The sequence below is a fragment of the Hemitrygon akajei genome, chromosome 8 (genome assembly GCF_048418815.1).
Source record: "Hemitrygon akajei chromosome 8, sHemAka1.3, whole genome shotgun sequence".
Classification (NCBI taxonomy): Eukaryota; Metazoa; Chordata; class Chondrichthyes; order Myliobatiformes; family Dasyatidae; genus Hemitrygon; species Hemitrygon akajei.
The window spans coordinates 135,547,120-135,569,197 of NC_133131.1; the positions used below are offsets into that span (position 1 = coordinate 135,547,120).

Consider the following 22,078-nt stretch of genomic DNA (forward strand, 5'->3'; position numbering starts at 1 on the left):
ATTTCCCTCCTAGCACTTATCCTTGCAAGAGGAACAAGTGCTACACCTGCCCTTACATCTCCTCCCTCACTACCATTCAGGGACGCAAACAGTCCTTCCAGGTGAGGCTACACTTCACCTGTGAATCTGTTGGGGGTCATATACTGTGTTCGGTGATTCCAGTGTGCCCTGTTGTATGTTAGTGAGACCTGACGTAGATTGGGGGACCTCTTCGCCGAGATCTATGCTCCGTCTGCCAGAAAAAGCAGGATCTCCCAGTGGCCACCCATTTTAATTCCACTTCCCATTCCTATTCCGATATGTCCATCTGTGGCCTCCTGCATCGTCGGGATAAGGTCACACTTAGACTGGAGGAACAACACCTTATATTCTATTTAGGTAGGCTCCAACCTGATGGCATGAACATCGATTTCTCAAACTTTCAGTAATGCCTCCACCACCCCCCTCCCCTCACCGTTTCCCATCGTCTTGTCGCTCTCTTGTGTTATCTCCTTGCCCACCCATTGCCTCCCTCTGGTGCTGCTCCCCCTCCCCCCTTTCTTCTTACTTGCATGGCCTTCTGTCTCTTTCATTAATCAACTTCCTCACTCTTTGCTTCATCGCTCCCCCTCCAAGTTTCACCTATCACCTGGCATTTTTCTCTCCCCTCCCCCCACCTTTCAAATCTACTTCTGAGCATTTTTTCTCCAGTCCTGCTGAAGGGTTTCGGCCTGAAACGTCGACTGTTCTTCTTCCCATAGATGCTAACCAGCCCGCCGAGTTCCTCCAGCATTTTGTGTGCGTTGCTCGGATTTCCAGCATCTGCAGACTTTCTCTTGCTTGGAGTATTGTCAACAGTTTTGGGTCCCAGAACTCAGAAAGGACATGTTATCAATGGAGAGAGTCCAGAGGAGGTTCACAAGGATGATTCTGGGAATGAATGGGGTTAACATATGAGGGGCATTTGGCAGCTTTGGGCCTGTACTCACTGGAATTTAGAAGAAAGCGGGGTTATCTCATTGAAACCTACTGAATGTTAAAAGGACTAGTTAGGATGGATGTGGAGAGGATGTTTCCTTTGGTGGGGGTATCCAGAACTAGAGGGCACAGCCTCAAATTTGAAGGGTGACCCTTTAGAACAGAGGCAAGGATGAGTTTTTTTTTAGCTAGAGAGTAGTAAATCTGTAGAATTCTCTGCCACAGACTGCAGTGGAGCCAAGTCCATGCGTATATTTAAGGCAAAAGTCGATTGTTTCCTGATCAGTCAGTGCATCAAAGGATATGGTGAGAAGGCAGGTGTATGGGCTTGAGTGGGATCCGGCATCAGCCATGATGGAATGGCGGAGCAGACTCAATGAGTTGAATGGCCTATTTCTGCTCCCTTGTCTTATGGTCTTACAGGTTTAAGATGAGAGAAGAATTATTTATAGTAAGGGCAAATTTTTTATACAGAGACTGGTGGGTATGTGGAATAACCTTGTAGAAGAGGTGCTCAGGTCTCTTCCAAACAATTACATTGTTTAAACAACATTTCAGTTGGGATTTTAGTTATAAATGGATAGGAAAATCTTAAAGGAATAAGAGCCAAATGCTGGCAAATGGGACCAGCCCAGCAGGCACCTTGTTCAGCATGGATCAGTTAAGCTGAAAGACCTGTTTCTATGCCATATATACAGTATCTATGATACCATGAACCTAATTTGATGAACCAAATGATGAAAGGTATTAATTTAGAATTACTATTAAGACTGGCTAACATCTAGTACTTCATTAATGAAAGCAATAAATACTAACAGTGAATACCTATGTTGCGCAAAGGAAGGTTAATTTGGATAAAGGGGATCTTTTTCATTAACACTAATCTCACTGTCTGTATGATTATAGATGCCTCATTAAAGACTTCGAGCTTCGTCCAACTGTATCCGAGCTCCTGGAGCACCCATTCATTAAACAGATTCAAGGGAAGGAGAAAGCCCTACAGAAACAATTGATGGAGCTGATAGACCTTCACCAGCAAATGGGCACCATTGAAAGGACAAGGTACTTAACATGTTTAATGCTCTGGGAGAAAATGGTTTTGCTGGTTTCAATTTTAAATGTCATGTAATTTAGTGCATTTGAAATGGTTGATATTGCTTTTGGAGAAATAAAAAATGACCATGTCAATGAGAAAAGTAACAACTTTTCCAATTCAACAAATTTATTCTTACACTTTGGAGATGTGAGCTTTGGTAGGAATACCGGCTTTTATTGTCCATCCCTAACTGCCTTGTTGGACAAGACCAGCTTTTTGAATTGTTACAATTCAATTGTTGCAATTATGAGAGCAATCTCTGCATTTGAGCAGAAAGTCAGATAAAGAATATGAAGTGCTGCAGTGCTGATCAACTCCAGCAGGACATTGTAGAACCATTCATAAATGGTTGGCATTCTCCTGTGCTGGTTTTCTACCATTTACACCAGTTCTAACATGTAAGAAGAGAAACCACAGTCATCTCACTGGAAGAAAATGGGAACATTGAAATGAATGCCATTAACCCACAGTCTCTTTGTTCATTCTGAATTAAATTTGCCTAGTGACTTGAGGTGCACCATCCAATGATGTGTAGTACCTGCTCACAGAAGAAACCTGATATGACTTTTAAAGAATTCTGAAATTATTATTTTACACAAGTTCTGAAGGATACTGGGGTTAGCACAAAGCTCCCACTCATGCTAGATGGATGTATTTTATTGGCCCCAGGGACAGGTAGATGATGGAGAGAGGGACCCATTATTGGCATCCATTTTCACCCTACTTGATAAAAATTACAAACAACTTGACAGCATCTTAGCATAACTTTTGAAATCACAATCCAAGAAATTTTAGCATAGTCCCACTAAACAAAGTGTGGTTATTTTTTGTGGTAACTTCTACTTTGGAAAAGGACCACTCGACAACTTCATGTCCAAAAGAACAACTTTATCTGGGATGGCAAAACCGATAGTTACCTACAGAGGCTTTCACTGAACCGTATGGCACGGCAGCGAGCTATGTACATGTGCACCGGAATGTAAAAGAACAGAAGTAAAACCCCCGCAACCCCGGAAACAGCCTCTCTTCACAAACAGCTTCCCCCAGCGAGAGTATTGCTTTATTATCATTAACCTAATTAGTATTAACTTATCTTTATAATGCTCACATTACAGCAATTTTTATGTTATATCATTCTTATTCCTCAGGGCTTCCCCGCTGGTACTAAGCACAATATCTAATCACATCCACTGTGCCATGCCTGAACTGATTCAGTGCTTTTTCTATTCTATCATCCAGATATTGTCTTGTGATGTGGATGAGAAATGATGATTTATAGACCACTTGGGTGCACTCTCGAGAGGAACTTTAGCAGTGTTCCAACTATTTATATGTTATTGATAAGTGAATTCATTACCAAGCCCTCTAGAGCTGAGTTTAATGAAATCAAAAAGACTTAGCCAAGAAGTCATTGGAATAAAAATGTGTGAGATGAGTAAACAATATGTTAAATAATTCTAAATTCTGGGTGGATTCGATGGGGATCAGAATCAGAAGTAGGTTTATTGTCACTGAAGTATGTCATGACATGTATTGTTGTGAGTCAGCAGTACAGTACAGGACATAAAATTTTACTAAAAGTTACAATAAGAAATGAAATAAATAAAAAAGTGCAAAAGAGGAATAATGAGGCAGTGTTCATAGTGGCATAGTAGGGTAGCAGTTCGCACAAAGCTTTACAGTGCAGCGATCACCGATCAGGATTTAATTCCTGGCACTGTCTGTACAGCATAGGTTTCCTTCAGGTGCTCTGGTTTCCTCCCACTTTCCAGTGGACTGGGGCTTAGGGTTAGTAAGCTGCAGGCATGCTATGTTGGCACCGCCAGCATGGTGACAGTTGTGGGCTTCCCTCTACACATCCTTAGACTATGTTGGTTGTTGATGCAAACGACGCATTTTCTTGCATGTTTCGGTGTACGTGTGAGACAAATAAAGAGAACCTTGGTCTTAAATCTTGTGAAATCTGATGCCGCAGGGGACAAAGAATTTTCTAAAACATTCAGACTGTGTCTTCATGCTCTTGTACCTCCTCCCTGCTGGTAATAATAAAAAGAGATTATTGGCTACATGGGATTATTATACAGATTATATAGGAGATTATACAGGTGATTGTTGACTACTGGCGGAGGAGACCAAAGGTTTGTTTTGTGTGTGACTATGCCTTTTTTTGCTTGCTATTTTGAATGTGCCGTGTCTGTTTTGCACCTTGGCCCCAAAGGATCGCTGTTTCATTTGGCTGTATTCCCGTCAGGTTGAATGATAATTAAACTTGATTTGATCTGAAAAGACTACAAGGAGTAGTGAATACAGTCCATCATGGGTAAAGCCCCCCTTACCACTGAGCACATCTACTCTCAGAGGAAAGCAATATCCATCATCAAGGTTCCTCACCATCCAGGCCATGCTCTCTTCTTGTTGCTGCCACAGAGAGGAGGTACAGGAGCCTCAGGACCCACACCACCTGGTTCAGGAACAGTTATTACCCCTCAACAATCAGGCTTATTTATTTATTTATCTATCTGTCTGTCTATTTATTTATTTAGCTAGCAATACGGTGCAGACTGGGTCCCTCTGGCCCTCCAAGCAACATTGCCTTTGCACTTCCAACAAAACAGATTAACCCTAGCATAATCACAAGACAATTTACAATGACCAATTAGCCTACCCAGTACATCTTCAAACTGTGGAAGGAAACCGAAGGACCCAGAGAAAACCCCTGTATTGCACAGGAAGGATGTGCAGATACTCCTTACAGGGAACCCTGAATTAAACCCCAAACTCCAAAATTCCCTAAGCTGTAATAGTGTCATGCTAACTATTATACTACCATGGTTCTTAGCTTCACTCACCCCATCACTGAACTGTTGGTACAACCTATGGACTCACTTTCAAGGACACTTCATCTCATGTTCTCGATAGTTATTGCTTACTTTATTGGCCACGGCATCAGAGGTTATGTGGAGAAGGCCAGGGAGTGGGGTTGAGGAGGGGAAAAAAGGATCAGCCATGTTTGAATGGCGGAGCAGACTCGATGGGCCAAATGGCCTAATTCTGCTCCTTATGGTCCTCATTTATTTATTATGATTTTGTGTTTTCTTTTTCTTTTTGACTTGCACAGTTTGTTGTCTTTTGCACTTTAGTTGTTTGTCCTTGTGTGTTTTCATTTATTGTTCTGTTGTGTTTCTTTGTATTTACTCTCAATGCCCACAAGAAAATGAATCTCAGTATTGTATATGGTAATAAATAAGTACATTTGATAATAAATTTACTTTTCACTTTGAGAGAGCATGTCCTGGATAGTGAGGGTAGTGAGTTTTTGCCCTCTTGAGACACTGCCTTTTGAAGTTGTAAGGGTGGGGGTTGGTGAGTGGGAATGGAACTGTGGAGCAGGACTTCAAATTAGGTTCTTCAATGAATGACAACACAAAATCAATGCACCACTCTCCACTACACTCTACCCTCCAAAGAATACCAGCCAGGTTTCTAATGAGGCTGTGAAAGGAGAAAGGGTGCCTTGGTCTCTCAAGGGGGCAGCTCGTTTGAAAATGACAGCAGCTGCAGTGATAATGTGATCTGGATAAACAAATTACATTTGCCCAGTGCTTTCAGCATCTCAAGGAGATTGTCGAATACATGATTCATGACAAACTGACGCAGAATGTAAAGAAGTGGCTATTCCAACCAGTGGTGAAATGCGTGGGCAAAGCAATGGATGCTTTTAAGCTATTTTGTAGAAGAAATGTGTGGTGAAAATGTGAAGTTGTTTGGGAGGGAATTCAGGGGCTTGAGTGGCAGGAGTTGGACAATCCACGTCGGGGTGTGCTAAAGTGCTAGTTTTACATCAGGACAGCGATCAAGATTCTAAAGGCTTTATGGCAGTTTCTCTGAGTTGAGGAGCAACCAATCAGCAGGAAGCATTCATTAGAAAGAGCCAATAAAAATAGTACAGGTGCAAGCAGAGTGGTCATTCTTTCAGCAGCCATCTTTTAGTGTGCCAGTGTTTAGAGTGTCTTTTGCTCAACAGGCTTAGGCAAGATCAGGCTAGGGCAAGGTTAAATATTTGGTAGGATTCGCTTTTCTGTTCATCCTTATCTGTTCGGGCATAGTAGTGTCATGAGAATGGGTCCAGGGGCAGGGTTTTGTACTGTGTGTGGGATGTGCGAAGTTTGGGAGACCTCCAGTTTCTCAGACAAACACATCTGCAGCAGGTGCACTGAGCTGCAGCTCCTGAGAGGGCTTATTAAGGAAATGAAGCTGCAGCTCATATAGGAGAATGAGAAGGTGATAGTCAGGAGCTAAGGGAGGTAGTCACCCTTAGATTGCAGAAGACAGGTAAATAGATGACCGTCAGGAGAAAGAGGGTAAATGCACAGCCAGTCCAGAGTACTGTTCCCTCAGTGATAAGTAAGCAACTTTAGATACTATTGAGGGGGGTTGACCTACCTGGGGGAACCACAGTGATCAGGTCTCTGGCACTGGGTCTAGTGCTGTGGCTCAGAAGAGTAGAGAGTATGGCAGTGTCGATAGGAGATTCCATAGTCCTATAGGAACAGAGACGAGATTCTGTGGCCCCGATAGAATCACCCGGATGCTATGTTGCCTGACTGGTGACAAGGTCAGGGATGTCTCAGATCAGGTCCATGGCATTCTCTAGGGCAAGAGTAAGACTTGGTATATTTTGGCACTAATGACATAGGTGAACAAAGTGAGGAGGTCCTGAAGAGAGATTTTAGGATGCTAGATAGAAAGCTGAAAAACAGGACCTCCAGAGTGGTAATCTCTGGATTGCTGCCTGTGTCATGTGCCAGTGAGGGTAAGAATAAGATGATTTGGCAAGTATGTGTATGGCTGTGAAACTGGTGCAAGGAGCAGTTGTTCAGATTTATGGATCCCTGGAACCCCTCCTGGGGAAGGTATGACCTCTACAAAAGGGAAAGATTACACTCGAATCCAAGGAGGTCCAACATCCTTGTGGGCATTGTGGGCAGGGTGGTAAGAGTTCGTCGGGGGGAGGGGGTTAAACTAATTTGGCAAAGGGGTGGGAACCAGAGTGATAGTGCTGAAGATGAGATAGTTGATTTACAAACAGAGGCAATGTGTAGTAATGAGAAGCTGTTAAATGGGCAAAATTGCAGTCAACAGGATGAGTTATAACTATATATAACAATTGCAGCACGGAAACAGGCCATTTTGGCCCTTCTAGTTCATGCCGAACACTTACTCTCACCTAGTCCCACCTACCTGCACTCAGCCCATAAACCTCCATTCCTTTCCTGTCCATATATCTATCCAATTTTTTTTTTTTTTAATGACAAAATCGAACCTGCCTTTGCCACTTCTACTAGAGGCTCATTCCACACAGCTACCACTCTCTGAGTAAAGAAGTTCTCCCTCATGTTACCCCTAAGCTTTTGCCCTTTAACTCTCAACTCATGTCCTCTTGTTTGAATCTCCCTTACTCTCAATGGAAAAAGCCTATCCACATCAACTCTATCTATCCCCCTCATAATTTTAAATACCTCTATCAAGACCCCCCTTAACCTTCTACGCTCCAAGGAATAAAGACCTAACTTGTTCAACCTTTCTCTGTAACTTAGGTGCTGAAACCCAGGCAACATTCTAGTAAATCTCCTCTGTACTCTCTCTACTTTGTTAAGATATAAGTTAAATTAAGATATAAAAAGTTGTTAAGATTGAAAACAGTGAATATAGGACTGAAGGTGTTAGATTTGAATGTTCACTGTATACAGAGTAAGGTAGATGAACTTGTAGCTCAGTTACAGATTGGCATGTATGATGTTGTAGGCATCACAGAAACATGACTGAAAGAAGATTATAACTGGGAGCTTAATGTCCAGGGATGCAGATTGAATCAAAAGAACAAGCAGGAAGGCAGAAGGGGTGGTGTTTCTCTGTTGGTAAATCATGAAATCAAATCATTAGAAAGAGGTGACAAAGGATCAGAAGGTGTTCAATTGAATATAGCTAAGGAACTGCAAGGGTAAAAAAGACCCTGATAGGAGCTGTATACAGACCCCCAAACATTATTAAGGATGTGGTCTACAAATTACATTGGAAGATAGAAAATGCCTGCCAAAAGGGCAATGTCATGGGGGATTTCAATATGCAGATAGATTTGGAAAATCAAGTTGGTGCTGGATTCCAAGAGAGAGGATTTCCAGAATGCCTATGAGATATCTTTTTAGAGCAGCTCATGTTTGAGCCCACTAGAGGATCAGCTATTTAGGATTGGGTGTCATGTAATTAACTGGAATTGATTATTAGAGAGATTAAGGTAAAAGAACCCTTAGGTGCAAGTGATCATAGTGTACTGCGTATGTTAATCAAAATGGCTTCTTTGTGGGTAAAAGTAAACCTGCTTCTTTGTTATGGTGAGAGAGTGTTTTTTTGCAGAGCATTCCTGAAGCTTCTAGCAGTTTGTTTAGCTTTAGAATTGCTGATAATGGCAATTGTATTCCTTTGTTAATCAATGGGGGAATGTTATTTTGTCTCGTGGCCCTGGGAGCTGGGTTTTCGCGGTCTTTTTGTGGAGTCGGGAAGAAGACGCCGAAGAAGGTGGACGTACGCTGCACTGCTCGGTTGACTACTAGGGTGGTCCCAGGTGCAAGGACGTGGAGGTCGGAGGAAAACGACGAGGGGTCGAATGGTTTGATGGTTGAGCTCCAACGATGTGCACTAAACTGACTGAACTCTGATAAGTTTGGCGCCTTTTACTTTATTTTCTTTTCCTTCATAGATACTGTATTGTTAGTACTGATTTAGTTTTAGTAAAATCTTTAAAGTATATTTTATAATGGTATCTGGTGTGAGTTTCATATTGTGTGTGCGACGCTGCATTAACTTGATTCCCACAGTACCTGCATATGTGGGAGGCGGGGTTAGAGAGTGGCTGGACTTTTTCCCCCTAGACATATACTAGCCTGTTGGGCAAGTGTTACAATAGTATGATTAAATTCACCTCGAAATTTGAGAAGGAGAAACTAAAGTCAGATGTATCAGTATTTCAGTGGAATAAAAGGAATTACAGAGCTTTGAGATGGGAGTTTGCTAGAATTGACTGGAAAAGAACACTGGCAGGGAAGACGGCATAGTAGCAATGGCTGGAATTTCTGAAAGCAATTCTGAAGCACAGGACACGTACGTACATCCCAAAGAGGAAGAAGTATTGTAAAGGCAAGTTGACATAACCGTGGCTAACAAGAGAAGTCAAAGCCAACATAAAAGCCCAAGACAGGACATAATTTAGTGGGAAGTTAGAGGATTGGGAAGCTTTTAAAAACTAACAGAAGACAATTAGAAATGTCATTAATAAGGTAAAGGTGGAGTACGAAAGTAAGCTAGCCAATAATATTAAAGAGGATACCAAACGTTTCTTCAGATACACGAAGTGTAAAAGAGTGTTGAGAGGAGATATCAGACCAGTCAAGCATAATGCTGGTGAGGTAGTAATGGGGTCAAGGAAGTGGCAGAAGAACTGAGTAAGTATTTTGCATCAGTCTTCACTGTGGAAGACACTAGCAGTACGGTGGAAGTTCCAGGGTTCAGGGGTCATGAAGTATGAGAAGTTACCATAACTAGAGAGAAGGTTCTTGGGAAACTAAATGTCTGAATGTAGATAAGACACCTGGACCAGATTGACTACACCCCAGGGTTATAAAGAGATAGTGCAGGCATTAGTAATAATTTTTCAAGAATCACTAGATTCTGGAATGGTTCTGGAAGACTGGAAAATTGCAAATTTTACCCCACTCTTCAAGAAGGGAAAGAGGCAGAAGAAAGGAAATTTTTGGCCGGTTAGTCTGATGTCAGTGGTTGGGAAGATTTTGGAGTTGTTAAGGTTGAGGCGTTGGGGTACTTGGCAGTATCCTCAAGGGAAAATCTTGCCTACAGATCTGTTGGAATTCTTCAAAGAAATAATAAGCAGGATAATGAAGGAGAATCAGTTGATGCTGTGTGCTTGGATTTTCAGAAGGCCTTTGACAAGGTGTCACACGAGACTGCTATACAACTAATGAACACATGGTATTGTAAGAAAGATTCTAGCATGGATTAAACAGTGACTGATTGACAGGAGGCAAAGAGTAGGAATAAACGAATCAGTTTCTGGTTGGTTGTCAGTGACTAGTGGTGTTCCATAGGAGTTCATGTTGGGATGATTTCTTCTCACATTATATGTCAATGATTTGGATGTTGGAATTGATGGCTTTGTTACAAAGTTTTCAGACAATTTGAAGATAAGTGAAAAGGCAGGTAGTTCTAAGGAAGTATAGAAAGACTTAGACAGATTAGGAGAATAGACAAAGAAGTGGCAGATGGAATATAGTGTCAGGAAGTGTATAGTCATGCACTTTGTTAGAAGAAATGAAAATGTTGACTATTTGCTAAATAGAGAGAAAATACAAAAAAACCGAGTTGCAAAGGGACTTGGGAGCCCTTGTGCAGAACTCCCTCAAGGTTAATTTGCATGTTGTGTCTGTGGTGAGGAAGGCAAATGCAATGTTGGCATTCATTTCAAGACGTCTAGAATATAAAACCCAGGATGTAACATTGAGGCTTTATAAAGCACTGGTAAGTCTTCACTTGGAGTATTGTGCATAGTTTTGCACCCTTATCTTAGAAAGGATGTACTGACATTAGAGAGGGTTCAAAAGAAGTTCACAAAAATGACTCCGGGATTGAATGGCTTGTCATACATAGAGCATTTGGGCCTGTATTCACTAGAATTCAAAAGAATGAGAAGTGGCCTCATTGAAACCTATTGAATGGTGAAAGGCCTTGATAGAGTGGATGTGGAAAGGATGTTTCCTATAGTGACAGAATCTAGGACTAGAGGGCTCAGCCTCAGAATAGAGGGGCATCCTTTTAGAATGGTGATGAGGAGGAATTTCTTTAGCTAGACAGTGGTGAATCGGTGGAATTCTTTGTCACAGGCAGCTGTGGAGGTCAAGTCTTTATGTATATTTAAGGCAGCATTTGATAGATACTTGATTGATCAGGGCATGAAGGAATATAGGAAGGCAGGAGACTGGGGCTAAGAAGAAAATTGGATCAGCCGTGATGAAATGTTGGAGCAAACACAGTTTGTCTAATGAGTTAATTCTGCTCCTGTATCTTATGGTCTTGTATGTGACTGGCAATGAAACAGGAGAAGCCAGAGTAAAGTTGAGTGCCTTTGAAGAGCTGTAGGACTAATGTAGGGTGCAGAGATCACGCTAACCAACTTGACCACAGTTCTCCAGGATTTCAATCAATACAAGAGGATTGCCCACAACTATGGCAAAAGTTTACAAAAGTAAACATAATAGCCAGGGCTTTATTTCTTTGTGGAGTGAAAAAGGATGAGATGTAACTTTATAGAGGTGTACAATGGAGAACAAGCAATGGGATACAAAATAAATAGCCAGTGCCTTTTTTCCCAGGGCAGAAAAATAATACCAGAGGGCTTAATTTTAAGGTGATAGGAGGAAAGTGTAGGGGAGTGGGTTGACAGAGGTAAGTTCTTTATACAGACTGTGGGACGTGCATAGAACACTGTGCCAGGTTGATGGGAGAGGCAGATATACTAGGGGCATTTAAGAGACTCTTATATAGTAACAAGGATGTTAAAAATATGGAAGGATGATAAAAATATGGAAGGCTATGTTGGAGGAAACAGTGAGATTGACCTTAGAATAGGTTAAAAGCTTGCATAACATTGTGGGCTGAAGGGCCTGTGCTGTGCCGTAGTGTTCTATGTTCTGTTTAAGCAATACAATAACATACAGTAAATACAACAAATAGTTTAATAGCCTTAGGAAGCTTAACGTGCCCATGGTTTGGGTGCTAGTCCATTGCTCACTGAAAGTGGTGGTACAGGTGGCTAGGATGTTGAAAAGGGATTTTGGTATGATGGCCTTCATATGCTGCCTCATTGAGAAAAAGAATTAGGATTCAAGACATTCTGCAGATGGTGGAAATCTTGAGCAACATACCCAAAATTCTGGAAGAATTCATAGGTCAGGCAGAATCTGGGGGGAGAATAAACGAACAAGGAACATTTTGGGTTGAAACCCTTTGTCAGGATATTTGCATTAACGAATAGGTCTGCCTAATAAAGTGGCCACTGAATGCAACTTGTAAGTGAATCAGCTCCAAGGACCATACGACACTCTATTCAGGTTATTTTTGGACTGGTCAGATGAACGCTTCCCTGCCTGATCACTGCTCCATTACATGTCTTCCTGTCAATCTCTGACCCGCTTTCCGAAAATGCAGTGGAGAGAAGGAATGGTTGTTCAGCAGATCAGAGGTAGAAGAATGAAGATAAAATCATTAATTACTCTGACAAGCTGCTGGGCACATCGGAAGAGGAATCTGACAGGAGAGGACTGTAGACCATGGGAGAAAGGGAAGAGGATGGGCACTAGAGGGAGGTGATGGGCAGGTGAAGAGGAGAGAATGGGTAAGAGGGGTACCAGAATGGGGAATGGAAAAAGAGAGAAAGGAGAGGAGGGAGAAATTACCAAAAATTCAAGAGATCAGTGCTTACGCCCTCAAGTTGCAGGATGCCCAGAGCTCCCCCAACCTGAGTGTTGCCTCATTGTGGCAGTAGTTTTAGTTTTCACCAAAACGGGGTTAAACAACAACATGCTGACTCAGTGTTTCAACTCGACGGGATGGCTCTCTTCCATGCAGACAGGAACTCCCTGTCGGGGAAATCTGAGGGTGGCGGTAACCGAGTGTACACTCACAAAGGCTGGTGCACAAACTCACAGTTTTGGGGGCATTGAGCAACATACAATTAAATGCCGGCCACATTACCAGATCAGGAAGTTACTGGTATATTCATCACCGCTGTCTACATTCCCCGGAGTGCAAATACCAAGGCCGCACTGGGAGAGCTTTACAGTACCGTCCGCTCTCTATAAAACAAACATCTAGATGATCCCTTCATAATTACAGGAGATTTCAATCGTGTTATCCTGAATTCCACCGACACATCACCATGGCCACTAGGGAAACAAACGGATAGGTCCATGTTTATACAAAGGGATAAAAAGAGGTACTTATAAAGCCATCCCATATGCTGAGATTGGCATCTTTGACCACCTCTCCATAATGTTAATCCCAGCAAACATGATGAATTGGGAAAACCAGTCAAGAGGTCCAGTATTGTATGGCTTAATGAGGCAACTTCTATCTTCAGAACTGTTTTGAACGGACCGCCTGGCAAACATTGAAGGAGGTCACCACAAATGGAGAAGACACAGACCTCAATGAATATGCCTCATCTATCTTAGGCTACATCAGTGAGTGTGCAGATGAAGATGATACATCGAGAACGATCGTATCATGGCCCAACCAGAAGCTCTGGCTGAATGCAAAGATGGGTTCCCTACTAAAAGCCCGGGATGCTGCCTTCCAGTCTGTTGGCACAACATCTCTCAGAGCAGCCACTGGAAACCTCATATTAGGCATCAAGAAGACCAAGGATGCCTATACACAAAACTTTCAGGACCACCTGTCTGATCATGATCCCCAGCGTATGTGGCTGGGCATCAAGGGCATTACCGATTATACAAGGAAAAGCAGCGTTGACTATACCAGTGATGCCTGCCATGAAAGCCACCCCTCTCCCAGGTGAGCGACCACTGTCTGTAACAGCAGCAGACATAAGAAGGACTATGCAGAGAGTCAACTCCTGGTCAGCAGCTGAGCCAGACTACATCCCAGGCCAAGAACTCAGGAAGCTCACTGACATCTTCACTGTCATCTTCAATGCTTCACTCATCCAGGCTGCTGTCCTCACATGCTTCAAATCAACCACCGTCGTCCTGTACCAAAGAACCCACATCTTCAGAAGTAAATAACTACTGTCAGGTGGTACTGACAGGAAGTGCCAAAAGCTCCATTCCTGCCACATTGGACAGTCACCAATATACTTACTGACAGAACTGCTTGACAACAGATGCCATAGCATCTGTCATGCACCTGGCCCTGATGTACCTAGAAAACAAGTATTCTTATGTCAGAATTCTGTTTCTGAATTTCAGTTTGGCACTCAGCACCACTGTCACACAGACTTAGTGGACAAACTCCTAATCCTCATTCTAAATACACCACGGTGCGACTGGGTGTTGGACATCTTAATGAACAGATCTGAGATAGCCAGGATGCACAACTGCTGCTCCCTCCCCATCATCCTCGATACAAGTGCTCCCCAGGGCTGGGTGCTGAGCCCAGTCTGCTCAAACTTGACTGCCTGGCCAAATGCCCGAGTGATCACATTGCCAGGATCACTGATGACACGACAGTAGTGGGTCTCGTTACTAGTAGTGGGTCCATTTTGTAGCTCAAAAACTAATCAAAAGAAAAATATGTAGCCTGGGATAACTCACGTGCTCTTAGTTTTTACTTTTAGTGAGGTATACACTTATAATGTGATGGTACAATGATGTATTCCATTCACATACTTTTACATATAACCCATAATGAACTATGTAGACAACAAAGAATGCTTAATCAAACAATATGTTTACAATATTACTCAAATATTACTGAAATATTAAATACACAACATTCCTCTGCTCAGCAATAAATGCCAACTCAGCATAGAATGGATCTCAACTTAGATACAGATATATATTTCTATATATACAGTATACTCTATAGACATGCACCACACAGTAAATTTTAAATTGTCCCATTAAGGCTTAAAGATTTAATCACTGTGGAGGCTTTCTTACTCTTGTGCGATCACAACTTACCTGACAAAGGTATCATTGTGTTTGGTAGGTGAGACTTGTGGCTGTGAAATAATCTCAAGTTCTTGGACCTTCTCCATGGTGGTTGTAAAAGCTGACTCTGGGTCTGCAGGATATGGTTCTAACATCTCTGGACACCTTTCTTTTGGATGTGTTGGCATCCCAAACAGCACGTGGCAAGCTGCTCGATCTGCTGATCTATCCCAAGCCACCAGACAAAGCATCAAGCCAAGGCTTTCATACTGACCATGCCCAGATGACCTGTGTGTAGCTCTTTATCTCTCAGCTTAAATGGTACAACAACTTTCAATCCTCACATAAGGCAACGTCCATCAAGGGCAAGTTCATCCCAGCACTAATAAAAATGTGTGAACTGAGACTTCTGCTCTACATTCCAGACATTTTGAGTGGCCATTTAGACTTGAGACTGTGTGTGGACCTCTCTGGTTTCCCTTTTGATCAGCTGTGCTGTAATAGAAGTCTTTCAATTTGCATTAGGGTGAATACGTCAAGAGGTGTGTCCTCTTTTTTAAATGTTTAAGTTATTTCCTTTTCCAAAGTAAAAGGGGCAATCCATCTGCATTTCCATGCTTAGTTGTCCTCTTGAATTTTTGTAATTGTGTCCTCCGAGAAACAGAGCCCATCTGTTTCTTGGAGGCTGCTGCTGTTAGTGGAACACCCTTCTGTGAATTGAAAATGGACGCTAGTGATTGATGATCAGTAACAAAGGTAAATTGACTTCTGTACAAGTACTGGTGGAAACATTTTACACCTCAACCCAGACTCAAGGCCTCTCTGTCAATCTGTGTGTAATATTTCTCTGCAGTGGCAAGGGAATGTGAATGAAAGGCTATGGAGTGTTCATTTCCGTCACTCATCATATGACATGACTGCACATTTGCCATGAGGTGAGGCATCATTGGTAAACTTCACTGGAAGGTGTGGATCATTATCTGTGAGCACAGAGTCTGACATCATCGTTTCCTTTATCTTTTTGAAAGCCACCTCCCGCTGTTATGTTCATTGCCATTTTGTCCTGGTCTGTAGTAATGAGTTCAAGGGGTGCAGCACAGTAGTCAGGTTCGGCAGCAACCTGTTATAGAAATTGACAAATCCTAAAAAGGACTGTAACTGTGACACATCCTTTGGCCTTGAGGCTTCCACCACTGCTTGAATTTCAACAGCACTCTTGTGTAATCCTTGTATGTCCATGGTGTGACCACAATAAGAGATTCTTGGTTTAAAGAATTCACACTTGTTGTGTTGTGCTCTGAACCCAAAATCTTCTAATCTTTTCAACACTGTCTTGAGCTCTTAGAACTGTTTCTTGTCATCCTTAGCAGTAACAATACTGAGTGTTTGGCAGCCTTGCAGTGCATGATCCATAGCTTTCTTGCAGATGCTAACTCTAAAAAAATTTAGTTCAATGCTTCAAAGGTTCAATGGTCCCATTTAATATCAGAGAGTGTATACAGTATAAAAACTGACGTTCTTACTCTTCAGGGACTGAAGAAAAACCCCAAAGAATGAATGGCAGGAAAATGTTAGAACCCCAAAGCCCCCCCTCCCATGCACAAGCAGCAGCAAAGCATCAAGCTTTGCCCCAGCAAAAGCATCAGTCCCCCACCACCTGCCACCTATTCAAACAATAGGAAAGACCCTAAAGAAGCCATCAAAAAAAACCCATCAAATTCCCACAGGCTCTCTCCCTCACTAACAAGGGAGAGAGAGAGAGGTATCACTTCTGCCACAGTGAGAGGGGAGGCCTTATAAGGCTTAAAATCATAAGCTTATAAATAATAACCGTTTTATACTGAGAAAGCCCTTTGTGAATGTTTATGGTGAGAAACACTTTGGACTTTTCTTCCACCTCCATCTGTAGGTAGGCCACTGTGCTGAAGTGTTTTTCTTCAGAAATATTTGCAAAGGTGTCCTCTCTCCTGGGCGGAGGGCCTTGATCTTCTGTATTTTCAGTACTGGATTGATGGTGTTCCTAAAATCACCACAGATCTTGACAGAACCATCCTTCTTGGATTCTGAGACCACTCGCATTGACCATGGGCTCCACTCAAACTTGAAAATCTGCTGCCATGCGACTTAGCTCACAGGCTACTTTATCACAAACGGTATAAGGAACCGTATAGACTTTATAAAACATGGGCATTTTCATTTAACTCTATTCTACCCTTAGTATATTTGAGTTTTCCAATTCCATCCTTGAGTACTGCTGTGGCATCATCCAGTATCTTTCTTAATTCACTTTCAGGTGACTCTATTCAAGGATTGTGTTATTCAAATGATAGACTGATCTCCAACCAAGTTGTAGTTGCCTCAGCCAATCATGTCCCCACAATGATGGCCCTCCTGTTTTTTTTTAAATCACATACAAGCCCAATGTAGTTTGTTAGTTATTGTAGTTCACTACAACAAATGTCCTTCCCACAGGAGTTATATTTCTCCAGTACAAGTTCTTAGTTGGATATCTGCAGGCTTCATTTCAGTATCTTTTAAATGCCACTCAAACTCATTTTGTGAAATTACTTAAACAGTTGAACCAGTTTCCAATTCTTTTGTAGTTAATTTGCCTATCACTTCTGGTGTAAATTATATTGTTTGTCTATTGTCAGTTTTCATATGTAAATCTTAAGGCTGCTTAGTCAGGTGTCACTCTTATTGTTATCAGATTTTTTATCAACAGGATGAAGATTAGTGCTCTTTTTGAAAGTGCAACTTTACTTTTTATCACTTTCTCTTCCCTGTGCAGTCCATTTATTTTTGTTTGATATACTCTTTGTACCTGTTCTACTTTGTTGAATTTTCTGCAAGTTTTGCCTTTAAACCAGCAATGGTCTTGTGTATGTGACCCCTTGCCACAAAGGTAATACAGATTTGTTCAGCCAGGCAGGTTTCTGTTTAGACATTGCAATTTTGTTCATGCTCATTTTCATTCCTGATTGCAACTCAATTGTGTCTCTGTTTACTGTTTCTATTGATACAGTGATTTCAACTGCTCTTTTAAATGTGAGTTGTGCTTCAGTTAAGAGCTATGTTGAATGCTTTCTTGTAAAGTTCCACAAACTAAATTATCTCATTGCAATATTAAGCACATTACTGAACTGATAATGCTCAGACTACTTCTTCATTTCAGCGACACACACCAAAATGGGCACTTCTTCTTGATTCCACTTATGAAACCTAAAATGTTCTGCAATTAACAATGGTTTCGGATCCCACATTAACAATAGTTCCTGCATTAATTTCATGATATCAGCAAAGCTCATTTTGGTTGGTTTGTTTGGAGCAGTCAAACTTCTAAGCATACCATAGGTCCTTTCACCCACCACCCAATACATTCAGCAATACTAGCACTTGCTTTTCATTGTTTCATTTGCGTCAAATTATTGCTCAATTCACTCAGTAAACAGTATCCAGTTATCTCCTGTACAATCGAACGTGTCTATCTTTCAGACGTAGCCAGCTATTTCTACTTCTTTTGATTTATGAATGAAGCCATAAATTTTATCTGTCTTCTGTCTTTTTTTTAACTCCAATGTCTTGCTGTGCTTCAACAGGTAGGTAGTTGTCTCAGGTTCATTTTAATACTTACTCATTGTTACTGTTATGTTTTGTAACTCCAAAATTAATTGAAAGAAAAACATGGTGCCAGGGATAATTTGTTAACTGTTGTCTCAGATGCCCTAGAATAGAAAGACTCACCCTGAGAACAGATGCTGAGGAGATGGAGGAACTGAAAAGAGGGAATAGCAGCGTGGGAAGCGATAAGGAAAAGTGAGGAGTGATTAGAGGAAATCAAAGAAATTGATGTTCATGCAATCAGGTTTGAGGAATATGAGGTGTTGCTCCTCTAACCTGAATTTGACCACCATCTTTTCCAGTCCTGATAAAGAGTCTTGGCCCAAAACATTGTCTGTTTGCTCCCCTCCATAGATGCTGCCTGCCCTGCTGAGTTCATCCAGCATTTTATAAGAGTTGGGATGTCATGCTGCTATTGTACAAAACATTGTTTTGACCACAGTCATGGTTACCACACTATAGGAATGATTTGGTAGCACTAGAGACAGTTCAAAATAGACTCACCTAGAAATGACCTGGATTAGAGCGTTGTAATTCTACAGAGAATTGGATTGGCTCTGTTGATTCCTATTGGAAGGACTGAGTGTAACCAAAATGAAGTACAAGAGAGGATAGACTCTTTTTCCCAAAGTGCAGGAGTCTTAAACTAAAGGATGTATGTTTAAAGTAAGAAAGGAGAAATTTAAATGAGATCTGAGTGGTATATTTTGCACACAAATGATGGCAGTTATCTGGGAAGAGTTGCTGGAGGCAGATACACTTACAACATTTAAAAGGCAGTTGGACAGATACTTGGAGAGGAAAAGACAAGAGGGATATGGGCCTAATGTGACATCACAGCTGTCAATTTTCTGTGGTGAGCAATCCTATGAATCAGTGATCTTATAATTTTCAGAATCAGAATCAGGTTTAATATCACCAGCATATGTCATGAATCTTGTTAACTTTCTGGCAGCAGTACAATGCAATACATGTTAAATATAGAAAAAATGAAATACAGTAAGTATATATATATATATATGTATAAATTAAGATAAGTAGTGCAAAAACAGAAATTTTAAAAAAGTAGTGAGGTAGTGTTTATGGGTTCAATGTCCATTTTGAAATTGGATGACAGAGGGGAAGAAGCTGTTCCTGAATTGCTGAGTGTGTGCCTTCAGGCTTCTGTACCTCCTACCTGATGGTAACAGTGAGAAGAGGACATGTTTCTGAGGCACCGCTCCTTGAAGATGGCTTGAATACTGAATAGGCTAGCAACCATGATGGAGCTGACTAATTTTATAACTCCCTGCAGCTTACTTCAATTCTGTGCAGTAGCCCTCCCCGCATACCAGATGATGACGCGGCCAGTCAGAATGCTCTTCACTGTACATCTGTAGAAGTTTTTGAGTGGTTTAGGTGACAAACCAACTCCTCAAACTCCTAATGAAACATAGCCCCTGTCTTGCCTTCTTTATAGCTGCATCAATATGTTGTGGCCAGGTTAGATCCTCAGATGTTGGTACCCAGGAACTTGAAATTGCTCCCTCTCTCCAGTTCTGATCCCTCTATGAGTGTTTGTTTGTATTCCCTCGTCCTGCTCTTTCTGAAGTCCACAATCTGCTCTTCAGTCTTACTGATGTGGGTGCAAGGTTGTTGCTATGACACCAAATCAAAAAGCAAATCAAATCAAATCAAGCTTAATTTTCATTCAGACCATATGTGGACACAATTGAACAGGTCAGCATTCCTCTGGGACCAAGTTGCATAACATACATTCAAAATAGTGAGAGAGGGGAAAAAGCCCACACACATCGTTACACGAGAAAACACACGTATAGTCCAAGTCCCGAAGTGACAAGGACATGGTCCAGGTCCCAGTAATCCAGTCTGTCCTATCGCCAGTCGAACACTGGAGGGCAGCACTGATGGTAGAAGCCAGTTCCTAACCGAGCACAGACTCCACACCACACCTCCTCCAGTGTCGTCTCACCTGGACTGCAGCAGCCTGAGGCCTTGTCCTTGCTACAATTGAGGCCATGCTGCTGCCTCATTGCCTGTCTCACCACCAAACAAGGGAAACTGGCCTGCGGCATCTCGCATTATCAATTTGAACTGAGTCTTGCAATTGCAAGAGAAGCACCCAAGACTCATTCTCAGTTATGCTGCACGCTGCTTTTGCACACCAGTTCCGATGTCTCTGAGTAGCAGGCAGCAACATGGTCCGCACCCAGGTCAGCTCCTCTGAGCCTTCTCCCAGCCAACATTTATGAGAAAATATTAATACTCAAAGTACTTCCAATGTTTAAATGTCATCTATTTCTATTTCTGTTTTGAGAGATACTTTTTTAAACTTGGGCACCAATGACATTGAAGTTACGATGATGTGGTGGTCTTGTTTGAGTAAGCTGCTAGAATTGTGCCTAGGCTGACACGTCCACTGCTACCAGGTAAATGGACATTGAAAAAGATCAGCTGGCATTTTTCAATTTATTTTTAATTAACAGTACTGACAGATTAGCTTCATTCAAATTAAAATTCACAAAATAAAATAACTGTTGACATATTGCACAATACAAAATATCAGTTCTTAAATCTTCTGATTTGTTTCTCTATGAAATAGTTTATCATCTTAACATTTGTATTTAGATACTTCATTGAATGGATCTAAGAGTATTGAATATGCAATTGCCATTGTCTCTAAGTAAATTAAACCCATTAAACAAAAACAGGCAAAAATTCCTGCTGAAAAGTGAAAAGATTTTTAACATGCTTGAAAAAGCTTCCTTTACCAGGATTAATAGATGAAAGATAAGAAAGGAAATGGGAAAGAAAAAATAAATAAAAGGACGTAGCTCAGGAGAACACAGGTATGGCAAGGATTGACTGCAAAATTATGGACTTGTTGACAAGTAAAGTGCTTAAGAAACCTGAAAAATTATACAAAAGAACATGGCAGTAATGTGATGAAAATACATTACAAAGTGAACAAGTATTAGCTATTAAAAACACAAAATGCTGGCAGAACTCAGCAGGCCAGACAGCATCTATGGGAGGAGGAAATGGTGACGATTCGGGCCGAAACCCTTCATCAGGAGTGGCTATTTGTATTTATATTGCTCATTTTACAAAGTAAAATGTTTCAAGGCAATTTATAGAAGGATTACCAGAGAAAATTATACACCAAACCTTGTAAGAAAATACTCTGAAGACAATTAGTTGGTTCAAGGATTCAAATAGTCAGGTTTTAAGAAGTTTCTTAAAAGAAGATTGAGAGGAAGAGATGTGAAGAGCTTTAAGAAACAGATTCTAGGACCTTAGGACCTCCAACTCCATGAGTGAGGTGACAGAGTTGGGGATTTTCCAGAGTTGAAGGACCACAAATATCACAGAGGGACCAGACCATGAAGAGCTTCTAATATAAATTTGGGAACTCACTTGAACCAATACTCAGTAGGTTGGCAGCATGGAACAGCAAAATATGGGTGAACAGAGCAAGTTTGGAAATAGGCACAAAAAAGATCTGGATGAATTGGAGGACGACGATCCACAAGGAGTTTATTGAATACTGAAGTTAAGAGTTTCTAAAGGATTTAATCAACACAGAAGCTGAGGCAGGAGCATCTGTGCAGTGTTACGGTGGAAGAAATGTTGTCCTAGTGACAATCTGGATATGGAGTGAGAATCT

At 41.5% G+C, this 22,078-nt stretch overlaps 1 protein-coding gene across 1 annotated transcript in view; it reads left to right on the plus strand.

Moving 5' to 3' along the window:
* The window catches only part of myo3a (myosin IIIA), a 404,249-nt gene that overhangs the window by 186,240 nt on the left and 195,931 nt on the right, over window positions 1-22,078 (plus strand). Inside the window, exon 9 of the mRNA XM_073055309.1 lies at window positions 1,864-2,019. Within this exon, the coding sequence (XP_072911410.1) occupies window positions 1,864-2,019 (156 nt within the window). The remainder of the gene's footprint in view (window positions 1-1,863; window positions 2,020-22,078) is intronic.